The sequence below is a fragment of the Salvelinus fontinalis genome, chromosome 11, assembly GCF_029448725.1.
Source record: "Salvelinus fontinalis isolate EN_2023a chromosome 11, ASM2944872v1, whole genome shotgun sequence".
NCBI classification, from domain to species: Eukaryota; Metazoa; Chordata; class Actinopteri; order Salmoniformes; family Salmonidae; genus Salvelinus; species Salvelinus fontinalis.
The window spans coordinates 13,808,415-13,831,444 of NC_074675.1; the positions used below are offsets into that span (position 1 = coordinate 13,808,415).

At 44.3% G+C, this 23,030-nt stretch overlaps 1 protein-coding gene across 4 annotated transcripts in view; it reads right to left on the reverse strand.

The window, feature by feature from the left end:
* LOC129865084 (tubby-related protein 3-like) overlaps positions 1 to 23,030 on the reverse strand; it is a 37,965-nt gene that overhangs the window by 11,359 nt on the left and 3,576 nt on the right. For 2 of the 4 annotated variants that reach the window (XM_055937554.1, XM_055937553.1), the window contains exons 2-4: positions 11,014 to 11,055; positions 6,346 to 6,397; positions 147 to 309 (exon numbers count right to left, since the gene is read on the reverse strand). In XM_055937554.1, coding sequence (XP_055793529.1) covers positions 147 to 309; positions 6,346 to 6,397; positions 11,014 to 11,055 — 257 coding nt within the window. The other 2 variants (XM_055937556.1, XM_055937555.1) reach the window with 2 other exon arrangements.

A 23,030-nucleotide genomic window follows, 5' to 3' on the forward strand; every position in this document is an offset into this window, starting at 1 on the left:
CCAACAACTGTCTATATTTGACTGTGGACTGGGGTTCAATCACTTAGCACTGATCCTGCTTCCTCAGACCCATTTATTCCGATCGTGTGATCTGACCCCGGAAAAACTAGCTCGTACAGTAGCTAACCCCAAGAACCAAGGCTCACCGTCCATGATTACATCACTGGTGATGCTGAGGCGTGACTCCACCAACGGGGCCTGCTCCTCACTGCGCCGAGGCCTGGAGTGCCTGGGCCGGGCCTCTGGGTTGGGCTGCACCATCAGAGGCTCCTGCCGCTTCCGCCGCTGCTTCTGCTCCAACAGCGCCCTCTGTGGACGGGGGGGTTGCGACAGTGAGAGTATACCATGCAAATATTGTCTACCGTCCGGCCGTCCCTGCCCTAAACTGACAGCTGGACTGACAGCTGGTGATAAGGCTCTAGTGATCCTCTCTCTCTGGACCCTACCTGTATCTGTCCATGTATACCTGGCCTCTCTTCCCCACAGTCCATGAGGACACCATCCCTTTCCCTCATTAAAACACTCTTTAATCATAGAGGTCTGGCTGCTATGTAATGCATACCTGTAGACTGTGTACTTCCAGTCATTGCTCCGAACACTAGTTAGCATTGGCTCGCGAAACTACCGCTAACTTCCTTCCTACTGGATGAGGAGACATACAACTCATCTGAGTTCATCTGACTCTGGGGAAGAATTACTTTAAACCCCCCTGACTTCCTCATCCTCAAGCCAGACACTAATCTATATTCAACCTTATACAGACAGCCTTAGACCTTTTCCAGATCACTCAAAATGCTGAGAACCAGACAATCAGTAACAACTCTGTCCTTATCAGATACTTGGGACACTTTGATCGAAAAACCACCGGTGTTGGTGTTTTGAAAAACAGAGTTATCTTAAGCAATATGACAAAACAAATGAGCAAACAACGCAGTATCGTAGCTTGCCAGCTTCGTTTCAGGGATGTCAAACAAGATGCATGTTCCTATGGTAACAGTGTCAGTGTCCTTGATAGACTCCACATTCTTTGTGGTTGTCTTTTCACCACTCCCACTGTTGTTGGGGGAGAGGACAGAACATGATGGCCATTCAATGTGAATCTCAAAATGGAACCCCAGATGGCTTTGTAAACAACACACACAAGCGTCATGACCCGACCTGGCAAATCATTCAGCCACAGTAAAATGTCATGTTTTCTTCCTTCAGTGTCTTTGACACTAAATTGGAAGGCAGAATATGCAACTCGCATAGAAACAGAACAGGTGAGGTAAGGTTGGCTAGGCTATATTTATCTCATAGTAAAGGTCACAGAATAATGGACATTTGTATCCTAGCAATACCACTAGAGGAAATGGGACATAAGAGAGTTAGCTACTCAGTGAAGGAACCTTCAGCAACAAATCCATTAAAATCAATTTAGAAAAACCTGTTACATGGGTCCTGGACAAGTAAGCCTAGACTGTTGTTAAATATATTATGAGACAAAGTAACAGAGTGCTTAAAATACAGTGCAAACAATTCAAACTACTTTAGTACACCTAGAGTTGTAAATGCTGCTTCCTGTGGAACTCTATAACTCTGTGCTGTGCTGGCTGAGGCTCTGTTCAGTACGGGGACAGAGAAACTGGGGACAGGGGACAGTGACAAGGCAGTGGTATCATTAGAGCTGACATTGTCACAGCCATCACAAACGCTCTGGGAAACTAGGGACAACAGCGACGAGGGTTGGCCCCCTTTAGATTTCTGGCTAGACAATACACAGCACAATGTCTCTATGAATATAAAAAAAGCTTCACACTAGAGAAATGGTCAATTTCCATGAATTATGGTGACATTTATCAGCTGGCCCTGCAGTCCTGGTCTCTGGTCAAAGCAGGCGATGGGTTGCGTAACTGCCTCAATTAGTGGGGAGCATCAAAACAACAAGCGGTGTTTAGTGATGAACTGGGCTGGAAAGAGATGAGAGGTCCTTGTCTCTCTGAAGCCTCATTGGGCTGATTAACCACCACTACAGAAAGGTTTTATTACTCAGGGCTAACGCAACACACACATTCAGGGTCAATGCAACACAGGCGCACACACACAAAAGCACAGACACGCACGCTCGTACCTACACAAACGCACGCACGTGCACACACACACTACCATGGCCTGCTTCTATCTGACACCTGAAAAATAATATTCATTAAATACCCAGACTTTGTCTTTGATTAAAATGCAAATAAGACCAGATGAAAGGCCTCTGGGAGCTTAATGGTTTCACCTTGGAGTCTGATGGTTTACATTTCAAACAGGCTTTGTTTTAAAGGGACATTTCGGGCTTTTGGCAATTGATCCCTTTCTTTACTTCCCCAGAGTCAGATGAACTAATAAATAGCATTTTTATGTCTCTGCATCCAGTATGAAGGAAGTTAGAGGTAGTTTTGCGAGCCAATGCTAACTAGCGTTAGCCCAATGACTGGACGTCTATGGCATCTACTAGCATGCTAGCAATTACAAGAGACTTCCAGTCCTTGCGTTAACACTACTTATCAATTGCGATAACGCTAGTTAGAAACTTCCTTCAAACTGCACACAGAGACATACAAATTGTATCCACAAGTTCATCTGACTGGGGAAGTAGATACAATCCCGAAGTATCCCTTTAAGAGGGGAACAGGGCTCACCTCTTCGTTTTCTTCTAAGGCTAAAAATAGCAGACAAATGAATAAAACATCTGAATGGATTATCATAATGAAACAGACTGTTAATTTGGACACAGGATACAGATTCCATGTAAACAAGAAACAAAAGCCCCACAATGCTTCACGATGAGATCCTACTTAAAAATGAGCCAAACATCTGACACAGGATCTGATTAAACTTTGAAGCCGTTTTGTCTAGTTTTCTTTTCTTTGTCTTCCCTCTTTGCTCTGGGCAGCAGTAGTCATCCTGTGTAAACTGGCTAGCAGTAGTCTTCCTGTGTAAACTGGCTAGCAGTCGTCTTCCTGTGTAAACTGGCTAGCAGTAGTCTTCCTGTGTAAACTGGCTAGCAGTAGTCTTCCTGTGTAAACTGGCTAACAGTAGACTTCCTGTGTAAACTGGCTAGCAGTAGTCTTCCTGTGTAAACTGGCTAACAGTAGACTTCCTGTGTAAACTGGCTAGCAGTAGTCTTCCTGTGTAAACTGGCTAACAGTAGACTTCCTGTGTAAACTGGCTAACAGTAGTCTTCCTGTGTAAACTGGCTAGCAGTAGTCTTCCTGTGTAAACTGGCCAGCAGTAGTCTTCCTGTGTAAACTGGCCAGCAGTAGTCTTCCTGTGTAAACTGGCTAACAGTAGACTTCCTGTGTAAACTGGCTAGCAGTAGACTTTCTGTGTAAACTGGCTAGAGGTAGACTTCCTGTGTAAAATGGCTAGCAGTAGTCTTCCTGTGTAAACTGGCTAACAGTAGTCTTTCTGTGTAAACTGGCTAGCAGTAGTCTTCCTGTGTAAACTGTCTGGGAAATGCTAGCTATATTCGTGTAAGCTGTTTTTCTCTCACTGGTGTGATATTGATCTGTAACTAAGATGCTATTGCTGCTGGAATCTTAGCAATGGCCACTCCTGGATTTAACTCATAATAACGTTTTTACAGAACGGTTACCTCACTAGAACTGACAGCAGTAGAGCACACTGAACTGTCTCACTCGCTGACAGAACTCATCAGCGGCAACGAAACTTCACTTCACTGAATTAACCTTATCCAAACTGAACAGAACTCAAACCTAGTTCCTAGTTTGCTTGGACTACACTCTTAGCACATTTTTTTCTATCTAGAACGTTGAACAGTTATACGGCTGTCCCCATAGGAGAACCCTTTAAATAACCCTTTTAGGTTCCAGATAGAACTCCTTTGGTTCCATGTATAGAAGGAACCCTTTTGGGTTCCAGGTATAGAAGGAACCCTTCTGGGTTCCTTGTAGAACCCTTTCTACAGAGGATTCTACATGGAACCCAAAAAAGGGTTCTCCTATGGGTACAGTCGAAGAACCCTTTTGGAACCCTTTTTTCTAAGAGTGTATAACCAGAACATAGAGTATGGCTGGAAAATGAGGAATATTTAAGCTACTAATTGTTCAACTATGTGCATATTCAAACAGCAACATAAAGAGTTGATAGAATCTGTTGAATAGGCTATTAGATCCCAGTACACCACCATTACACAGATCATACCTCTAAATGATTAAATATCAGAATCTTTTTTGAAAAACTGGAGAAAAGAACGTAGGCTACTAGAAACAACACTGCCCTACAATTAAAACAATCCATTGTATTATTGTCCATTTAAACAAAAGACTTAAGAGGATAGGATATGAGAAAAGGATATGACTCAATATACTGTTTCATTCACCGTCCTAAGGCTTTGGGAGAAAGACATTGTAGAGACCTAAAACAAGACATAGGAGGCTAATGAAAATAGCATACTAGGAGATATCCCACATCCACGGAAGTGTCCCACCAGAGACAGGCTATAACAATGATATCACCAGGATGAGCTGAAATCAAATGCTCGTACACATGCACAGTACACACACGCAAGCACGTACATATGCAAACACACACACACACACTCACACACAGAAATATACACACCAAAATACACACAGATCAAAATAGTCAACCATAAATGACATAAACAGAACAGAGAATAAGAGGTGCTGACCCACCCTGTCCATTGGTGTCCGGAGTGGGACAGAGAGTAATAGTGAAGTGCAGAAGTTTCTCTGTGGAGCTCAGGGTTCCATGCTCTGTGAGACCCCGTCACGTCTAAACTCTCCCCCACCGAGCAGCACTCTTGCCGGGCATGTCTCTGTCTCCCTGCCCTCCACTACACCTGGATCCTGGATCAGGATTTCAGATCAGACAACTAACACAAGGATAACCACGCAACACCAGCTTCCCTCTCACTCTGAGTCCGTGTCTCCTCCTCAGCGTGTGTGTGAGAGAGAACTAGAGTGTATGTGCGTGTGTCTGGGTGGTCACTGTCACTAACTGAATCAGCGGTCGTAAGCACCCCGGGGCAGAGTGAGGAAGAGAGAGAGAATGAGTGAGATGGAGAAAGGGAGGGGGGAGGGGGATAGAGGTGCTGCGAGTGTCAGACAGCGATAGAGTAAGAGCTATTTGGGGGGGGGCTGTGTTAGTGTGTGTGGGTTGGTTGGTTTTTCTATCCTTGTGGGGACCTAAAATCCCCACAAGTCCCCACAAGGATAGTAAAACAAGGAAAGTTCTCCCTTGTGGGGACATTTCTCATGTCCTCATAAGGACAAAGGACATTTTAAGTTAGGGGTTAGGGTAAGAGTTAGAATTAAGGTTAGGGTAAGGGGTTAGTGGTTAGGAGTTAGGTTTAGGGTTATAAACTTTAGAAGCCTTTTTAAAACTCAAATGTACTACAAATTCTCAGCAACAAATGTGATCAAATTCAGATCCTACATCTGTAGGCATACAGCGTAGTACACATACTCTGTCTACTGAAACCTTTCTACGGTTATTCCCTACATAGTGCACTACTTTGTTAGGCTCTGGTCAGAAGTAGTGCACTATGTAGGGAACAGGGTGCCATTTGGGACGCATCCATCGAGTCAGTCTAAGTGCCTACCAATCATCTCATCCATCTTTTACTCCATTGTGTGACTGTTGCTTAAGGCTGGTTTCTTAAACCAAATCAGTCAGTTTCACTTTAAAGCAGTGTGGGTAGTGATAAGGTTACTGCAGGCAGGAGGGATTGTAAGGGACAATCATCAGACACGCAGACCGGGAAGAGCTGTTCGCTGAGAAAGGAGCAGATTGGTGCTTTATCTCTACAATGAGTGCTAAAACAATTAACTTCCGAACAAATACTTTTCTTTCTACTAATTGGACAAATTGTACTTCCTTCGAAAATAAAAGAGTTCAAAGACACCCTGTTTTCCCTCGGTTTCATGACAATCAGCCTTACTGTGCCGATGGTCGGAAATTCATAGCCTGAGTGACACCGGAGGCAGAAAACAAGGTCATTTATACACTCGCTGCCATTCAAATGTTCAAGCTTGACAGGCTCACAGCTATAAACATGGACTGAGACCTCAAAAACAATTCTGACAAAAACATGAAAAGACACCAAAAACAACCAAAACATCAAACACAAAATGCCTCTAGATATAAATAATATGGACTAGTCTGGTCATTTCTGCATCATAAATAGAATACTCATGACATATACCCTGAACAAGTCTATTGGAGCCGTAGTGTCTATATGGGAGCCGTAGTGTCTATAGGGTTGCTATGATGCTGGGCAGGTGCTGTATGTGGCGTAACTAGTTTAATGTGTTTAATAAGGGTAGTCATTACCTGCTTTTCCAGCTTCTGCTGCCTGAGGCTGGTGCTGTCATCATCAAGGGCACTGAGAAGAGACGAAAGACAAAATGGTTACTATCCACTCATAACTCATATCTGACTGAGACATAATAGAAGTGGTTCTGTGGTTAATATGAATCTGTTATCTGGGTCTCATCTGTTATCTGTTATTTTTCCAATAAGAAACTATTTGCTACAGTGGTCACTAATGAATGCACCCCCGATCGAGGTTGGTTGGTATGCAGATTTTCATACCGTTTCTGTGCCATACCAAGGTATTTGGTATTACCGGAAGTGCACACAAGGGGCCTTATTTCTTTTTAAAAAAGGTATTGAAAATCATACCATCGGTATATCTAAATACCCCGATATATGGTATATCGCCCAAGCCTACCCTGTTGTCACTTACAATGACACTAATGATTTTCAATGGAATTCCACCAGGGGGCATCGCTGCTGTGAATAATAACTGCGGACAATGCACTGAAATCTCCTGGCAGAGCTAGAATTGAACGTTACCAAGGTGTTCGCTTGAAAAAGCAGTGTCACTGCTGGACATAACTAAGACTGTCATACAGGATTAGTGTCATACCTTAGGCTAGAACTGTTTGAGCTTAGCCTGACTGCATGATCTGCACACTGTAAAGAAACATGTAGTGGTTAATAGATATCATTTTGTCCAGGAGTTCTTCATGACCACAGAGGCTAACTTGACCGAGAAAAGCTTAGGGCTCGAGCTACAAAACTCCTCACTTTCCTTGTGAGGTCAAAAATGATACTGTGTCAGGACTGTATAATGCAATAGAACAACGCATCAGGCAGCAGCACCACCGTGCTACAAAGCAACAGCAGTTACATCTAAAACACAGTTCTCCATAGAGTTCTGTCTCTGGCCGTCAGAGTGGTGCCTGTTGTTTGGGACGACTTTTCCTGGACTCCTGTGAAAAGGCCTGCTGGGTACATGTTGCTAAGCTACAGTGGAGAAGGAGAAGAAGGTGGGAGTAGCAGTGGGAGTCTATTCAGAGGCACAGAGCGAGTTAGAGGAACCCATTGCTACTCTACCCAGCCACAGACATAACCTACAAGACACTCTTACCTCATCCTCCATCTACTTGTGATGGAGGATGAGGGAGTGTGTGATGGAGGATGGGGGAGTGTGTGATGGAGGATGAGGGAGTGTGTGATGGAAGATTGAGGGAGTGTGTGATGGAGGATGGGGGAGTGTGTGATGGAGGATGGGGGAGTGTGTGATGGAGAATGAGGGAGTGTGTGATGGAGGATGGGGGAGTGTGTGATGGAGGATGAGGGAGTGTGTGATGGAGGATGAGGGAGTGTGTGATGGAGGATGGGGGAGTGTGTGATGGAGGATGGGGGAGTGTGTGACGGAGGATGAGGGAGTGTGTGATGGAGGATGGGGGAGTGTGTGATGGAGGATGGGGGAGTGTGTGACGGAGGATGAGGGAGTGTGTGATGGAGGATGGGGGAGTGTGTGATGGAGGATGAGGGAGTGTGTGATGGAGGATGGGGGGGAGTGTGTGATGGAGGGAGTGTGTGATAGAGGATGGGGGAGTGTGTGATGGGGGGAGTGTGTGATGGAGGATGGGGGGGAGTGTGTGATGGAGGGAGTGTGTGATAGAGGATGGGGGAGTGTGTGATGGAGGATGGGGGAGTGTGTGATAGAGGATGGGGGAGTGTGTGATGGGGGGAGTGTGCGATGGAGGATGGGGGGAGTGTGTGATGGAGGGAGTGTGTGATGGAGGATGGGGGAGTGTGTGATGGAGGATGGGGGAGTGTGATGGGGGGAGTGTGTGATGGAGGATGGGGGGGTGATGGAGGATGGGGGAGTGTGTGATAGAGGATGGGGGAGTGTGTGATAGAGGATGGGGGAGTGTGTGATGGAAGATGGGGGGGTGATGGAGGATGGGGGAGTGTGTGATAGAGGATGGGGGAGTGTGTGATGGAGGATGGGGGAGTGTGTGATGGAGGATGGGGGAGTGTGTGATGGAGGATGGGGGAGTGTGTGATGGAGGATGGGGGAGTGTGTGATGGAGGATGGGGGAGTGTGTGATGGAGGATGGGGGAGTGTGTGATGGAGGATGGGGGAGTGTGTGATGGAGGATGAGGGAGTGTGTGATGGAGGATGAGGGAGTGTGTGATGGAGGATGAGGGAGTGTGTGATGGAGGATGAGGGAGTGTGTGATGGAGGATGGGGGAGTGTGTGATGGAGGATGGGGGAGTGTGTGATGGAGGATGAGGGAGTGTGTGATGGAGGATGGGGGAGTGTGTGATGGAGGATGAGGGAGTGTGTGATGGAGGATGGGGGAGTGTGTGATGGAGGATGGGGGAGTGTGTGATGGAGAATGAGGGAGTGTGTGATGGAGAATGAGGGAGTGTGTGATGGAGGATGGGGGAGTGTGTGATGGAGGATGAGGGAGTGTGTGATGGAGGATGGGGGAGTGTGTGATGGAGGATGGGGGAGTGTGTGATGGAGGATGGGGGAGTGTGTGACGGAGGATGAGGGAGTGTGTGATGGAGGATGGGGGAGTGTGTGATGGAAGATGGGGGAGTGTGTGACGGAGGATGAGGGAGTGTGTGATGGAGGATGGGGGAGTGTGTGATGGAGGATGAGGGAGTGTGTGATGGAGGATGAGGGAGTGTGTGATGGAGGATGGGGGAGTGTGTGATGGAGGATGGGGGAGTGTGTGATGGAGGATGAGGGAGTGTGTGATGGAGGATGGGGGAGTGTGTGATGGAGGATGAGGGAGTGTGTGATGGAGGATGGGGGAGTGTGTGATGGAGGATGAGGGAGTGTGTGATGGAGGATGGGGGAGTGTGTGATGGAGGATGGGGGAGTGTGTGATGGAGGATGGGGGAGTGTGTGATGGAGGATGGGGGAGTGTGTGATGGAGGATGGGGGAGTGTGTGATGGAGGATGAGGGAGTGTGTGATGGAGGATGGGGGAGTGTGTGATGGAGGATGGGGGAGTGTGTGATGGAGGATGTTGAAGATTGTGAGAACAAAAAAAACAAGGTTCTGCAACAAGCTGCTGAAATCTCTCAAAACAATTTAACATCTCTGGGCTTCACTAATTTCTCTGTCAGTCTACATGCTCATAACATATGTTGCTGTCAAACAGCCTGGGCTGTACTATACCCTTTACATCTCCCATTCAGACAGAACGTGTTACAGGAGTAGGACAAGAACTTCATTAAGCACAACTATCTACAGTAAATAACAATCTCCATACCACTGATTTACTCTCGCTCTCCCTCTGAGCAGTAAATCTCATACTTCTGGTGTCTGGGATAAGGTCCGTGACACATCACTCTGCTGGAGGATATAAGGGCCTCATTACGTCATCAGCACCGCTTCTGACGGACACCAAATGCCAAGAGGAATAGAAAGCAGAACGATCATCTGCTGAGAGGCATACATCATCCGTCTATTACGTGAACTCAGATTATTACAGACAACAACACCGATGACTTGGCCACGTCCTCTGACATCCTCAGAATGATTCATTAAAATCATTAAGCTAAGTAAGTAAGTCAATTATTACAGATTGAGATTCCACATTCTGTGGCAATAAGAATTGTTGCCAATGTCATTGAACCAATGAGTTTTGGACCAGACTTTGCGAGTTGCTTGTCTATTTATTCAACAAGAACCCCTGTTTGGTTAGCTTAACATGAATGATCAGTCATCTCAGAGGCTGCAGAGCACTCCGTTTTAGTGTACTGATTTACAGCTCTCTTCAAGTCTAATGAGCCCAGTGCAGCACTATCCATACAGGCGTGCAGATCTGTCCACAGGGAATCCATTACATGGCCCTGAGGTGTTGGTGACAGTAGTGACGAGTGAAGGATGATGGGAGGTGTTAATTACACATGGTCATTACACTCGTAGAAAAAAAAGGTGCTATCTAGAACCTTAAAGGGTTCTTTGGCTGTCCCCATAGGAGAACCCTTTTTGGTTCCATGTAGAACCCTTACTACAGACGGTTCTACATGGAACCAAAAAGGGTGCTACCTAGAACCAAAACAGGTTCTACCTAGAACCACAACATTTGATCCTATGGGGACAACCGAAGAACCCTTTTAGAAGTGTTTTTCTAAGAGTGTAGGGTGGCCAGAGGAGGGCCAGGGGGAGGAGCGGAAGAGGAGCAGGGGACTCTTTCTTTTCAACAGCCGTCCAGCTTGGGACCTGGGTGGAGACGCAATGGGAATACTCTCCACTGGGGAAAGGCTGGAGACTTGGTGTGTATGGTTACTACCAAAGGGTGTTTGACCTCTTTTGGAACACTGACCTATTGGAGCTTACTATGAATACAACAATTATACTTTGACCATGAAATGACTAGTTGATGGAAGCTGTGGGTGCCTGGGTGGATGGTTAATTATAGGTATTCTAATGGATGGGTGCTAAATATGTAGGACCTTAATTTGAGCCAGTTTGCTACAGCAGGGTAATAATCTTGAAGCAACAGGAAATGTGAATTATTATGTAGATTATAATTAATGGACAAGTTTCAAAGTGGAAATTACAAACTTCAGAAGCCTTTATAAACCTCAAATACACTCCAAGTTTTACATTTCCTGCATTGCAGGAAAGTTCTCCTGCAACAGGGTGATCAAATTAAGATCCAACATCTGTGTTACTTACCTTGCTGTTAAGGTAGAGGAGAAATTGGCGGAGCCGGAGGGTCTTCAGGGCCATGGGGTTTTCGAACAGGAACACAGGACACAGAGAAGAATAGAGTTAGCAAGAGATCAGTGATACCAAAAAGAACGATGCTAAAACGGGATGCTTTGGTACTCCGTGTCAATGCTGGTGTAGTCCTTCAGTTTGATAAGCACATGATCTTTCTAGTTTACAGGGAAATGTAAAATGATCCTCAGTCCATAACACATATCAAGCAATCTATTTTTCATGTATCTAAAATAGGCCTATCTGAGCTAACAGACATAGGACAGTACAGTAGTACTACGAATGAACACCTATATGACCGTGGCGTGGTCACAGTCCCCCAGACAGTGAATGAACATTGATCAGGTGCTGTGTATTTGCTTGATCAGTCACAGGGTATCTTTCTATACTTTAATCTGGGAATATACTGAGTGTCCTCCACCTCTATCAAACTTGGAGGACACCGTTTTTCTGTTCACTTCACAGGCATCTACGCGGTAATCAATGTTTCATGCCTCTGTCCCGAAGAAAGCACCAGTTAGCCTTGAGCTAGCCTCGAGCTAGGCCCATATACCAGCTAATTCTAGGGCTACAATACCTCTTTTGCCAATTGGCCTGGAAACCTTTACTGTCGACACGGAGCCCCGCCGATCCATCACGCCTAGTCTGCCGACTTAATCGCTCCAATGTGGTCTCATCAGGCTATTCCGTTATAATGTCGCGAAGAACCATCTGCTTTCCCCGGCCCGCTAGCTTCCTGAACGCCGTGTCTCCCGCTCGCATAGCGTAGTAGTGTCTACCGAACGGCTCCCTGACTCACCTATTGCTGTTCTTTGGACCCTATGATCACTCGGCTACACAGTTGATGCCCCCTGGACTGTTTCAGTAACAAGGTACCTCCTTTTGTTTATCTGTCGGCCCCAGCCTCGAACTCCTGTCCTGTATGTACCGAACTGACCCGCTCTGCACATTCAGCGCCATTTACCCATTGGTGTCTTAGCTCTCCCAATCAACAACTGTGATTGCTTTATGCCTCTCTCTAATGTCAATATGCCTTGTCTGCTGCTGTCTTGGCTAGTTCTTATTGTTTTATTTCACAGTAGAGCTCTCAGTCCCGCTCATCATGACTTAGATAGCTCTTTTGTCCCACCCCCCACATATGCAGAGACCTCACCTGGCTTAACTGGTGCCACCAGAGACGAAACCTCTCTCATCGTCACTCAACGCCAAGGTTTACCTCCACTGTACTCACATCCTACCATACCCTTGTCTGTACATTATGCCCTGAATCTATTCTACCACGCCCAGAAATCTGCTCCTTTTATTCTCTGTTCCCAATGCACTAGACGACCAGTTCTTATAGCCTTTAGCCGTACCCTTATCCTACTCCTCCTCTGTTCCTCTGGTGATGTAGAGGTTAACCCAGGCCCTGTAGCCCCCAGTTCCACACCTATTCCCCAGGCGCTATCATTTGTTTACTTCTGTAACCGTAAAAGCTTTGGTTTCATGCATGTTAATATCAGAAGCCTCTTCCCTAAGTTTGTTTTATTCAATGCTTTAGCGCAGTCCTCCAACCCGGATGTCCTAGCCATGTCTGAATCCTGGCTTAGGAAGGCCACCAAAAATTCTGAAATTTCCATCCCCAACTACAACATTTTCCGCCAAGATAGAACTGCCAAAGTGGGCGGAGTTGCAATCTACTGCAGAGAGAGTCTGCAGAGTTCTGTCATGCTATCCAGTTCGAGCTTCTACTTTTAAAAATCCACCTTTCCAGAAATAAGTCTCTCACTGTTGCCGCCTGTTATAGAACCCCCTCAGCCCCCAGCTGTGCCCTGGACACCATATGTGAATTGACTGTTAGGTGACCTAAACTGGGATATGCTTAACACCCCGGCCGTCCTAGAATCTAAGCTAGATGCCCTCAATTTCAAACAAATTATCAAGGAACCTACCAGGTACAACCCTAAATCTGTAAATATGGCACCCTCATAGATATCATACTGACCAACCTGCCCTGTAAATACACCTCTGCTGTCTTCAACCAGGATCTCAGAGATCACTGCCTTATTGCCTGCGTCCGTAATGGATCCGCGCTCAAACGACCACTCCTCATCGCTGTCAAACGCTCCCTAAAACACTTCAGCGAGCAGGCCTTTCTAATCGACCTGGCCCAGGTATCCTGGAAGGATATTGACCGCATTCCGTCAGTAGAGGATGCCTGGTTATTCTTTAAAAGTGCATTCCTCACCATCTTAATTAAGCATGCACTATTCAAAAAACATAGAACTAAGAACAGATATAGATAGCTCTTGGTTCACTCCAGACTTGACTGCCCTTGACCAGCACAAAAACATAATGTGGCGTACTGCATTAGCATCGAATAGCCCCCGTGATATGCAACTTTTCAGGGAAATTAGGAACCAATATACACAGTCAGTTAGGAAAGCAAAGGCAGCTTTTTCAAACAGAAATTTGCATCTTATAGCACAAATTCCAAAAAGTTTTGGGACACTGTAAAGTCCATGGAGAATAAGAGCACCTCCTCCCAGCTGCCCACTGCACTGAGGCTAGGAAACACTCACCACCGATAAATCTACGATAATTTCAATAAGCATTTTTCTACGGCTGGCCATGCTTTCCACCTGGCTACCCTTAACCCGGCCAACAGCTCTGCACCCCCCACAGCAACAGCAACATGGACGCACCTCAGCCACCCTCATGTTCCTAAACGATATCATAACAGCCATCGATAAAAGACAGTACTGTGCAGACGTCTTCATCGACCTGGCCAAGGCTTTCGACTCTGTCAATCACCACATTCTTATCGGCAGACTCAACAGCATTGGTTTCTCAATTGACTGCCCCGCCTGGTTCACAAACTACTTCTCAGACAGAGTTCAGTGTGTCAAATCAGAGGGCCTGTTGTCCGGACCTCTGGCAGTCTCTATGGGGGTGCCACAGGGTTCAATTCTCGGGCCGACTCTTTTGTCTGTATATATCAATGATGTCGCTCTTGCTGCTGGTGATTCTCTGATCCACCTCTACGCAGACGACACCATTCTGTATACCTCTGGCCCTTCTTTGGACACTGTTAACAAACCTCCAGACGAGCTTCAATGCCATACAACACTCCATCCGTGGCCTCCAACTGCTCTTAAATGCTAGTAAAACTAAATGCATGCTCTTCAACAGATCGCTGCCCGCACCCGCACGCCCGACTAGCATCACTACTCTGGACGGTTCTGACTTAGAATATGTGGACAACTACAAATACCTGGGTGTCTGGTTAGACTGTAAACTCTCCTTCCAGACTCACATTAAGCATCTCCAATCCAAAATTAAATCTAGAATCGGCTTTCTATTTCGCAACAAAGCCTCCTTCACTCATGCTGCTAAACATACCCTCGTAAAACCGACTATCCTTGACTTCGGCGATGTCATTTACAAAATAGCCTCCAACACTCTACTCAGCAAATTGGATGTAGTCTATCACAGTGCCAACCGTTTTGTCACCAAAGCCCCATATACTACCCACCACTGCGACCTGTATGCTCGCGTTGGCTGGCCCTCGCTTCATATTCGTCGCCAAACCCACTGGCTCCACGTCATCTAGAAGTCTTTGCTAGGTAAAGCTCCGCCTTATCTCAGCTCACTGGTCACCATAGCAACACCAACCCGTAGCACGTGCTCCAGCAGGTATATTTCACTGGTCATCCCCAAAGCCAACACTTACTTCGGCCACCTTTCCTTCCAGTTCTCTGCTGCCAATGACTGGAACGAATTGCAAAAATCACTGACGCTGGAGTCTTATATCTCCCTCACTAACTTTAATCATCAGCTGTCAGAGCAGCTTACCGATCATTGCACCTGTACACAGCCCATCAGTAAATAGCCCACCCAACTACCTCATCTACATATTATATACTTTTTGCTCTTTTACACCCCAGTAGCTCTACTTGCACATCATCATCTGCACATCTATCACTCCAGTGTTAATGCTAAATTGTAATTATTTCGCCACTATGGCCTATTTATTGCCTTACCTCTCTAACCTTACTACATTTGCACACACTGTATATAGATTTTTCTATTGTGTTATTGACTGTACGTTTGTTTATCCCATGTGTAACTCTGTGTTGTTGATTTTGTCGCACTGCTTTGCTCTATCTTGGCCAGGACGCAGTTGTAAATGAGAACTTGTTCTCAACTGGCCTACCTGGTTAAATAAAGGTTAAATAAATAACACTGACACTGTGCTGTAAAAGACTTACTGAGACAAGCAAACAAAACGCAGCCCAATAATAGCCTGTTACGTTGTCACAAACAAGTTTTAGGATACCCTTCATGTCATCGCATTGTCCTAGGTCTGTTGGTGAAAAGGCTTGAGAATAGGATGAGACTACTGCATTCAGATGACAATATGATGCAGTTCCAAGCGTCTCTGGCATTTAGCATAAAATTAGAGACTTTATTATCAGACGAGAGACAACAGAGAAGCGTATTAACAAACTGCAATAAATGGATTCTCATTAATATACTTCACAGCTGTGTACTAATTTAAATTATGTTTTAAAGTTCATTGAATAAAGTAAACGTTTAAAAGTTCATTGAATAAAGTAAATGTAATTTCCCCCTTGGCAAATTACTTTCCGGGGTTAAAAAGAAAGACTGAACGAGACGAAGTCTAATTAAACTTCTATTTCCCCAGAGGTTGGACATAATGGCTTCAGTTCCAGTTCAGCGAGTGAAATCACAAGAGAGACGGATTATTCAAAACAGGGTGATGACATGGGTGAGATTCGGGTGATGACATGGGTGAGATTAGGCAGCTTTTGATTCCCTGGCAGTCAGATCAGCTCTGCGTCAAGTTAAAGCTAGAATATGGGATTCGGTTTTTTGTGTGAAACGGCAGCCCTGCTATATACCAAGAATTGAAATGACCATTAAAACAGATTTCCAGATCGCAGATTGTGCCTTTAACCTGTTGGGGATGGGGGCGCTGTTTAGACTATTTATGCTAATGTGGCTAATTTTTTAAACGGCTTCCCACAAAATCCTTGATCGTACAATATGCATATTATTATTATTATTGGATAGAAAACAGTCTATAGTTTCTATAGGAGTTTAAATTTTGTCTCTAAGTGGAACAGAGCCCATTCTACAGCAATTTCCCTGACATGGAGTCAGATTTGAGAAATGTTGGCCACTCTTCTGAAGTCATTTAAAAGGGCACTGTCGTTGCTATGACTATACGGACACTTCTTACGTCTTCCCCTGGATGCCTTTACGTGATGACGATTCCAACGGTGTCGATTGCGCGTTCACAGGCCCTACAAATCAAAAAACCCTGAAGCTAGTCATTCTTTGGGAGCTGCGTCATGAGCCTAGAGGACCCCGGCGCGCACCTGTTCCAAGCGTTAGTTTAGCCTGTTATATTTCTCCGGTCATCTTTTCACTCGTTATAGGAGTTAAAAACATCATAAGGTAGTTAATTTAAAGCGTTTTATAGCAATTTATATCCGTTTAGTGCGATTTTGGGACATTTATTTTTGCAACGATGTGAAAAGTTGGGCACGCTTTTCAGTTCATCCCGAACGCAGTTGACATTTCCACATGGCAAGAGGACAGCTTTCCACCAAAAGACGATTTCTCCCAAGAAAGGATCCTTTGCCCAAGATACTGATGGAAGAACAGCTCAAGGTAGGACATTTTTATTATGATAAATCGTGTTTCTGTCGAAACATTTTAGTGGCTTAGAACGCCATGTTTTATGACGTAGCTTCGCTAGGCGCAAACTGTATTGAAAAGTAAGGATAAATTAAAAAATGTAATAACGCAATTGTATTAAGAATTAAATTGTCTATCAATCCCTGTCCACCCTATATTTTTTAGTCACGTTTATGAGTATTTATGTATAAGAGTAGATCACTGTCTAAGTGGCGCAAGGACATTTTCTTTACCAGCTTGTCTACATTTCACATTGTCTAACCATGATTTTGGTGGCTAAATATAAACATTTGCGATCAAACTCTATATGGAATGTGTAATATGATGTTACAGGAGTGTCATCGGAAGAATTCTGAGAAGGTTAGTGAAAAAATTAATATCTTTTGGCGATGTTGACTTTTATCGCTCACTTTGGCTAGAATCAATGCTGGGCTGCTAATTGCTATGTGCTAAGCTAATATAACGATTTATTGTGTTTTCGCTGTAAGACACTTAGAAAATCTGAAATATTGTCTGTATTCACAGGATCTGTGTCTTTCGATTCGTGTATGCTGTGTATTTTTACGAAATGTTTGATGATTAGTAGTTAGGTAAACACGTTGCTCATTGTAATTATTCTAGTCCATTTGTGATGGTGGGTGCAATTGTAAACTATGCCATCTACCTGAAATATGCACTTTTTTCTAACAAAACCTATCCCATACCATAAATATGTTATCAGACTGTCATCTAATGAGTTTTTTTGTTGGTTAGGGGCTATAAATATCTTAGTTTAGCCGAATTGGTGATGGCTACTGGTGTTGGTGGACAAATAAAAGATGGTGGAATATGCTAATGTGTTTTTAGGTAATAGATGTACATCTTTACATATTGTGTCTTCCCTGTAAAACATTTTAAAAATCGGAAATGTTGACTGGATTCACAAGATCTGTGTCTTTCATTAGCTGTATTGGACTTTAATGTGTGAAAGTTAAATATTTTAAAAATATATATTTTTTGAATTTCGCGGCACTGGTTTTTCAGTGGGGGGGGGGGGGGGGGGTGCCGCTAGCGCCACGCTGATCCTAGACAGGTTAAGGAAGCCAGACGAAAAGACACCAGCTGTATAAATGATCAACGCATGGTGAGGTGTAGAGCATGAACAACTCTGTTTAACTAGGCCTAGGATATTATAGGACTCATACAAGCTAAACGACAGTCTTTTCAAAACAAGCAACTTCAATCAAATTCTTTCATGTCAGCTACTTGGTCAAATATTATTCTTAGCACGTCCTTAGAACAAACAGCTGTAAAACAAAACCTCACAATATAACATGTTAAAAAGAAACTAGTTACAGTACAAGTGGTGGAGCTCTGAATAAGTAACGACGATGCAGCAGACGAAACATGAGCGTGGGAGAGACACTTAGAGACCTTTTTTTTTATTAGCCCTGTTGACACTGTATTTGGCCGGTGACACTTTGCTTCTTGAAATTCCAATATCTTTCAAACTTGACTGCTGACATACAAAACATTTTGGGGCTGTATCAACAGTGGACTAATGAAAACAGTGGTTTCCCTTTAACAGCAGGTAAGCCATTCAGCCCAAGGAGAACAGAGGTGTGGGTAAGAGGTAGGAGCAGTGGGAACAAGAGGAGATGCTCAAAGCGTATCTGTCTGTCACAGGCACAACTAACACCTGACTCACAGGACTCTCAGTTCCTCTTTCATATTACAGTACACATTTATGAGAAATCAAGCACACAGTGTGTGTGTGTGTGTACACAATATGATAATGTCTACGTGCGAGCGTGTGCCTACGTAGGCCTGCTGAATACCTGTAGGACCAGCGGCTGTAGACAGGCTGGGAGACACCACTCTTTACACTGTCCATGATGCTGTATCAGCCAGTCTAGATGTGTGATAGTCAGTCCAGCAGCAGCTCCGGTAATGTATGGTACTCCCAACCTGGTCCAGAGTCAGTCTGAAGGTCTACCTGAAGCTCCAACTACAACCCTGCTACCCTGCAGCCTGGAGGGAGTCCCATCCCAGGGAGTGACAGCGCCAAGCAGCTGAGGGTGAGGTCTCTGGGTAGCAGCAGTTGCCATGACGCCACACTTGAGGCTAGCCTCTGAACACAACACAGTGAACGAACAGGGATTTGTTAGGGGAGTCTAAATGTGGCGTGAGTTCATGCCAAGACAAAATACCGGGCATAAAATCCCTAAACTTGGTCCTCTGACTTAGTTATATGTCTGTCTTTCCTCAGTTTATAAGATGTATCAGATATATAGACTGATAGGCCACGTGCTAAAGCTGGACATGACTGTATCGGAATAGATAAAAATGCTTTCTGCAGAACTCCACAGACGCCATTTCCTCTGACTCAGAGGGAGATATTTCACATACCAAAACCGCAGACCATTGACTAAAAAACTGAATTTAACACCAATTGGTTTACGCTTTGTGGGCTTTAGCCTAGGCCTAGTATCTTAAGTTAAAATATTCCAACACTTTTATTTTGACAGAAAATGCCAGAACATGGAATTTGTTTAGTCATAGCAAAATGAACCAAACTGTTTCTTGTCAATGTGAAACCACATTATTCTGGTTTTCTGCCTTTCTACATAGGCTTTCCTTATATGGTCCTTGAATCTGTGTAAGTAAAGCTGTTTCTGGATGATAATCACAGTTACTCCCAATTAACGTAAGTATAAACAAACAACCCTCTTATTCCTAAAACTTGCAAGAAGTGGGGGACCTTGATCCTGTTGCTAGGAGACCACAGGATCTTTAAGTCATATCGTCTTCTGTTTGTGTACGTGTGTTTGCGTGCGCGTGCCTGTGAAGGGAAAATGGCATTCTCCTCAGCTGAGGGCAATCTGGGGAATGATTCACCTGAGAGTAATTAAACACTGTCAAAACAAATGATGGAAACAAGAGTTAAGTGTCAACTGGTAAGCACTCGAAACACCGCCTTACGTCCATATAACAATAAAGAAAACCCAAAGACTGAAACTACAGAAGCTCGCTATCTCATGCATCCCATTGAGTCCCGGCAGGTTCTTCGGTCTACACACAGAATCTGCCCACGGAAGATTAGGTAGGCTAAAATGGAGTAGCCTACATGATTCAGTTGAGAACCAGCCTACCTATTGCAAATACCAGATGTTTTCCCTCTGTCTGTCAGTCCCTGACTCAACTGGATGGATTGTCCAAGCCACTGCGGAGGCATGTGTTCGGAATGTGCTGGAAAATAGGAAGTAAATTGCAAACCATTTTCTACCCTTCTGACCCATTTTCTCACCCACAGGTCTTGTACAGTTAGATACTTGAGGTCCAGCTGGTTTGTTATAGGTCTGCTGAGCCATTGTGAAATAGGGATACAACAACCACACCTTTATGGAAAGGGAATTCCTGCAAAAGCTGATTTAAGCTGAAGATACATTGAATTAAACCAGGACCAATTTTCCGACAGCAGACTGAATGGTAACTGATTCTGAGTGAGACTGTGAGTGCATGATTATCTTAGGTCACTGACCATGATAATCGTGTGCACTATACCTTACAGACACCCCGATTTTCATTTGTCCATCCATGCGCTTGATCAGTAGTTTCATCTGATGCATTTTCCCCTCTACTCTCAGGTTTATGGTATCAGCCTGAGATACTGCTGTGTTAAGGTCACTTTCTACCTCTCTGTTCAGCTCTTAAAACAGACACTCGCATCCTCTGCCAATTGAGTCACTCAAGCATGAAACGCACAGCAGAGAGAAGAGAGCCCTTACGGAGAAAGAGAGAAGGATAGGATACTGGAAAGGGCTTGAGAGATAGGTTAGATGTTTTACATGCCAGGATTTAAAACTCCCATGTTTCCTCTCTGAACAGACCTTGCAGCTGTGCCATCTGCATGCATGACAGCTGGACACAAACAAATAGTGTCTGGCTGGTTGGAGGGCTTGGACGTGGTGGCGAACCAGGCCTGGTGTGTTGTTTTTGCCTGCCAAACCCAGGCTCTAGGTTTCCGTTAGCCGGTAAATGACAGCGTTCGGGCCAAAATAAAATAAAAGACGCTAAATAAAATTGTGACCGAACAAATTGTCCTGAAAAAAAAAATCTAATAATCTATTGCAAAATAAAGCTTTTTATTTATTGATGAAGATACCAGTCGATGTGCTCCAACTTCATAGGCAAATACATTTCATTAGGTTAATAAATCCTCAAGCAGCTTGGAAATTAGTGTCGGTGGCGTTTCTATTTTTACTCACGCAAAAAGATGCGAGGTCCTCACAAGGGATTTCAGCTAAATGTACCCTGACTGGGCAAAATTGGCAAAGATTGTGTTGATGATCCCTGTTTCCAGTGTGCCCATCGAGAGGGGATTCTTTCTCCAAATCAGAGTAAATACGGCCTCAAGATCGCGCCTTCTTGAGGACAAAGTAACGAGGTTGATGTGCATTAAGCTGCTCCAAGGATTTGGACAGTTTTGACTTCCCAACAGCAGCAGCAGCTCACTTTGAGCAGGCCAATGTCCACCGCAAAACGCAAGTAAATTACAGGCAAATTATTATGTTTGACAGGCCCAGTCCTAGCAGTTCTGCTGCCGCCCTAGGCAAGATCACCATGTATAGTAGGCCAGGCCTATATAGATTTGGAATGGATTGATAGACCAGAGTAGAGTAATGATGTGTATCGTGCACTATTGGTGCATTTCAGTTGAGCTTATTCAGTGGCACTTAAAAACTAAACATTGAGCTTTGGAAACAAGAGCTTTTATAATAGCATGGTGCGGGCCTCGTTTCACAGGAGTATTGTAAAATAAGCTTTCTATTATTGAACCAGCTGTAACCATTTTTTCACATTTACATATGAAATTTGATTGTCCAACATCAGTTTGATAATTTCTTCATTTTGTGGACACCTGGAATGGCCTCTTTCCACTGCTGTGGTGCTGAATCGCAGCTGGAATTGGGAGCGAGGCGGGCTGGCCGTGGAGTTCATAGATAGCCATGTTTTGTTATTTATTAGGCCTAATTAAAATCTTTATGCCTAGACTAAATTAAATTAGAGAGGCCTAGATTGTATTTGAAACCAGCTGTGGTTTTTTATTTATTAATTAAAATGTTCATACAAATAGGCTATAGGACAGGTCATTTGCAAATTATATTATACAAATATTACATTTTGAAGTTGTGTTTTATTACTGTGTAGGCGACTTGTTCTTCTAGGCTAAATGTTTTTTTTTTTTTTTAAATGATATTCATTTACGATTTATTGCAGGGATGAAGACGCATTGGGCAATGTTTTGCTTTTCAACCTGTCATGTTGATATATGAACATCATTGTACTTTATTTTATTAAAACTTTACAGGATCATTTCTATTCTGTGCTTTTGAGCACCATGAGACGACACCTTATGTTACGCGTCCAATGCATATGGATGTCCGGTATATTTGTCAAACATCCGGGAAATTAAAATCTTGTCGGTCACTGTGGCTGGCGCCAAATTTTCCAAACGGAAACCCTGCCCAGGCTACATGTCTGTTCTTTACACTAATCCTCTACATATATCCTCTGAAAGACTACACAAGCAGATTACATCAAATAATCAGTCCACATTGCAGCATTAGAACAGGAACGGGTGGTAACTGCCTTCTGATTATTTTCTCCTCTCAGGGTAAAAATTGAGGAATGGATTTCACACTTTTTCTGCAGAGCTTACAGTAACCTCCTACGCATACAGCACCATGCTCTGCTCTCAGGGCACCTCTGGTCAGCACAGTCCTAATGCACTGACATCAAACAGACATCAATAGGAGTGCTGGGGGACCATAGGGGGAGTTGATTTCCCTTCTGAAACTGATTGAGAAGCTAGTGTAAGAGGAGGCAGGGAGAGGCATGCTCCAACACGTCATGTCAGTGTTTCCCCTGTAGTCATAAAACGTTTTCAGTGGAAACTTAAACCAGATATAAAAAAAAAATGCAGAAAAGATAATGAGGGCATATATTTTTAAATAAGATCATCTTTGAGAACTAGCTAACAACCACCAGAATAAAAACTGGCATGGTGTCACGTTCCTGACCTGTTTTCTGTTGTTTGGTTGTGTTTATTGGTCAGGGCGTGAGTTTTGAGTGGGCAGTCTATGTTTTCTGTTTCTATGTTGGTTTTGGGTTGCCTGGTATGGCTATTAATTAGAGGCAGGTGTTTTGCATTTTCCTCTAATTGAGAGTCATATTAAGGTAGGTTGTTCTCACTGTTTGTTTGTGGGTGATTGTCTCCTGTGTCA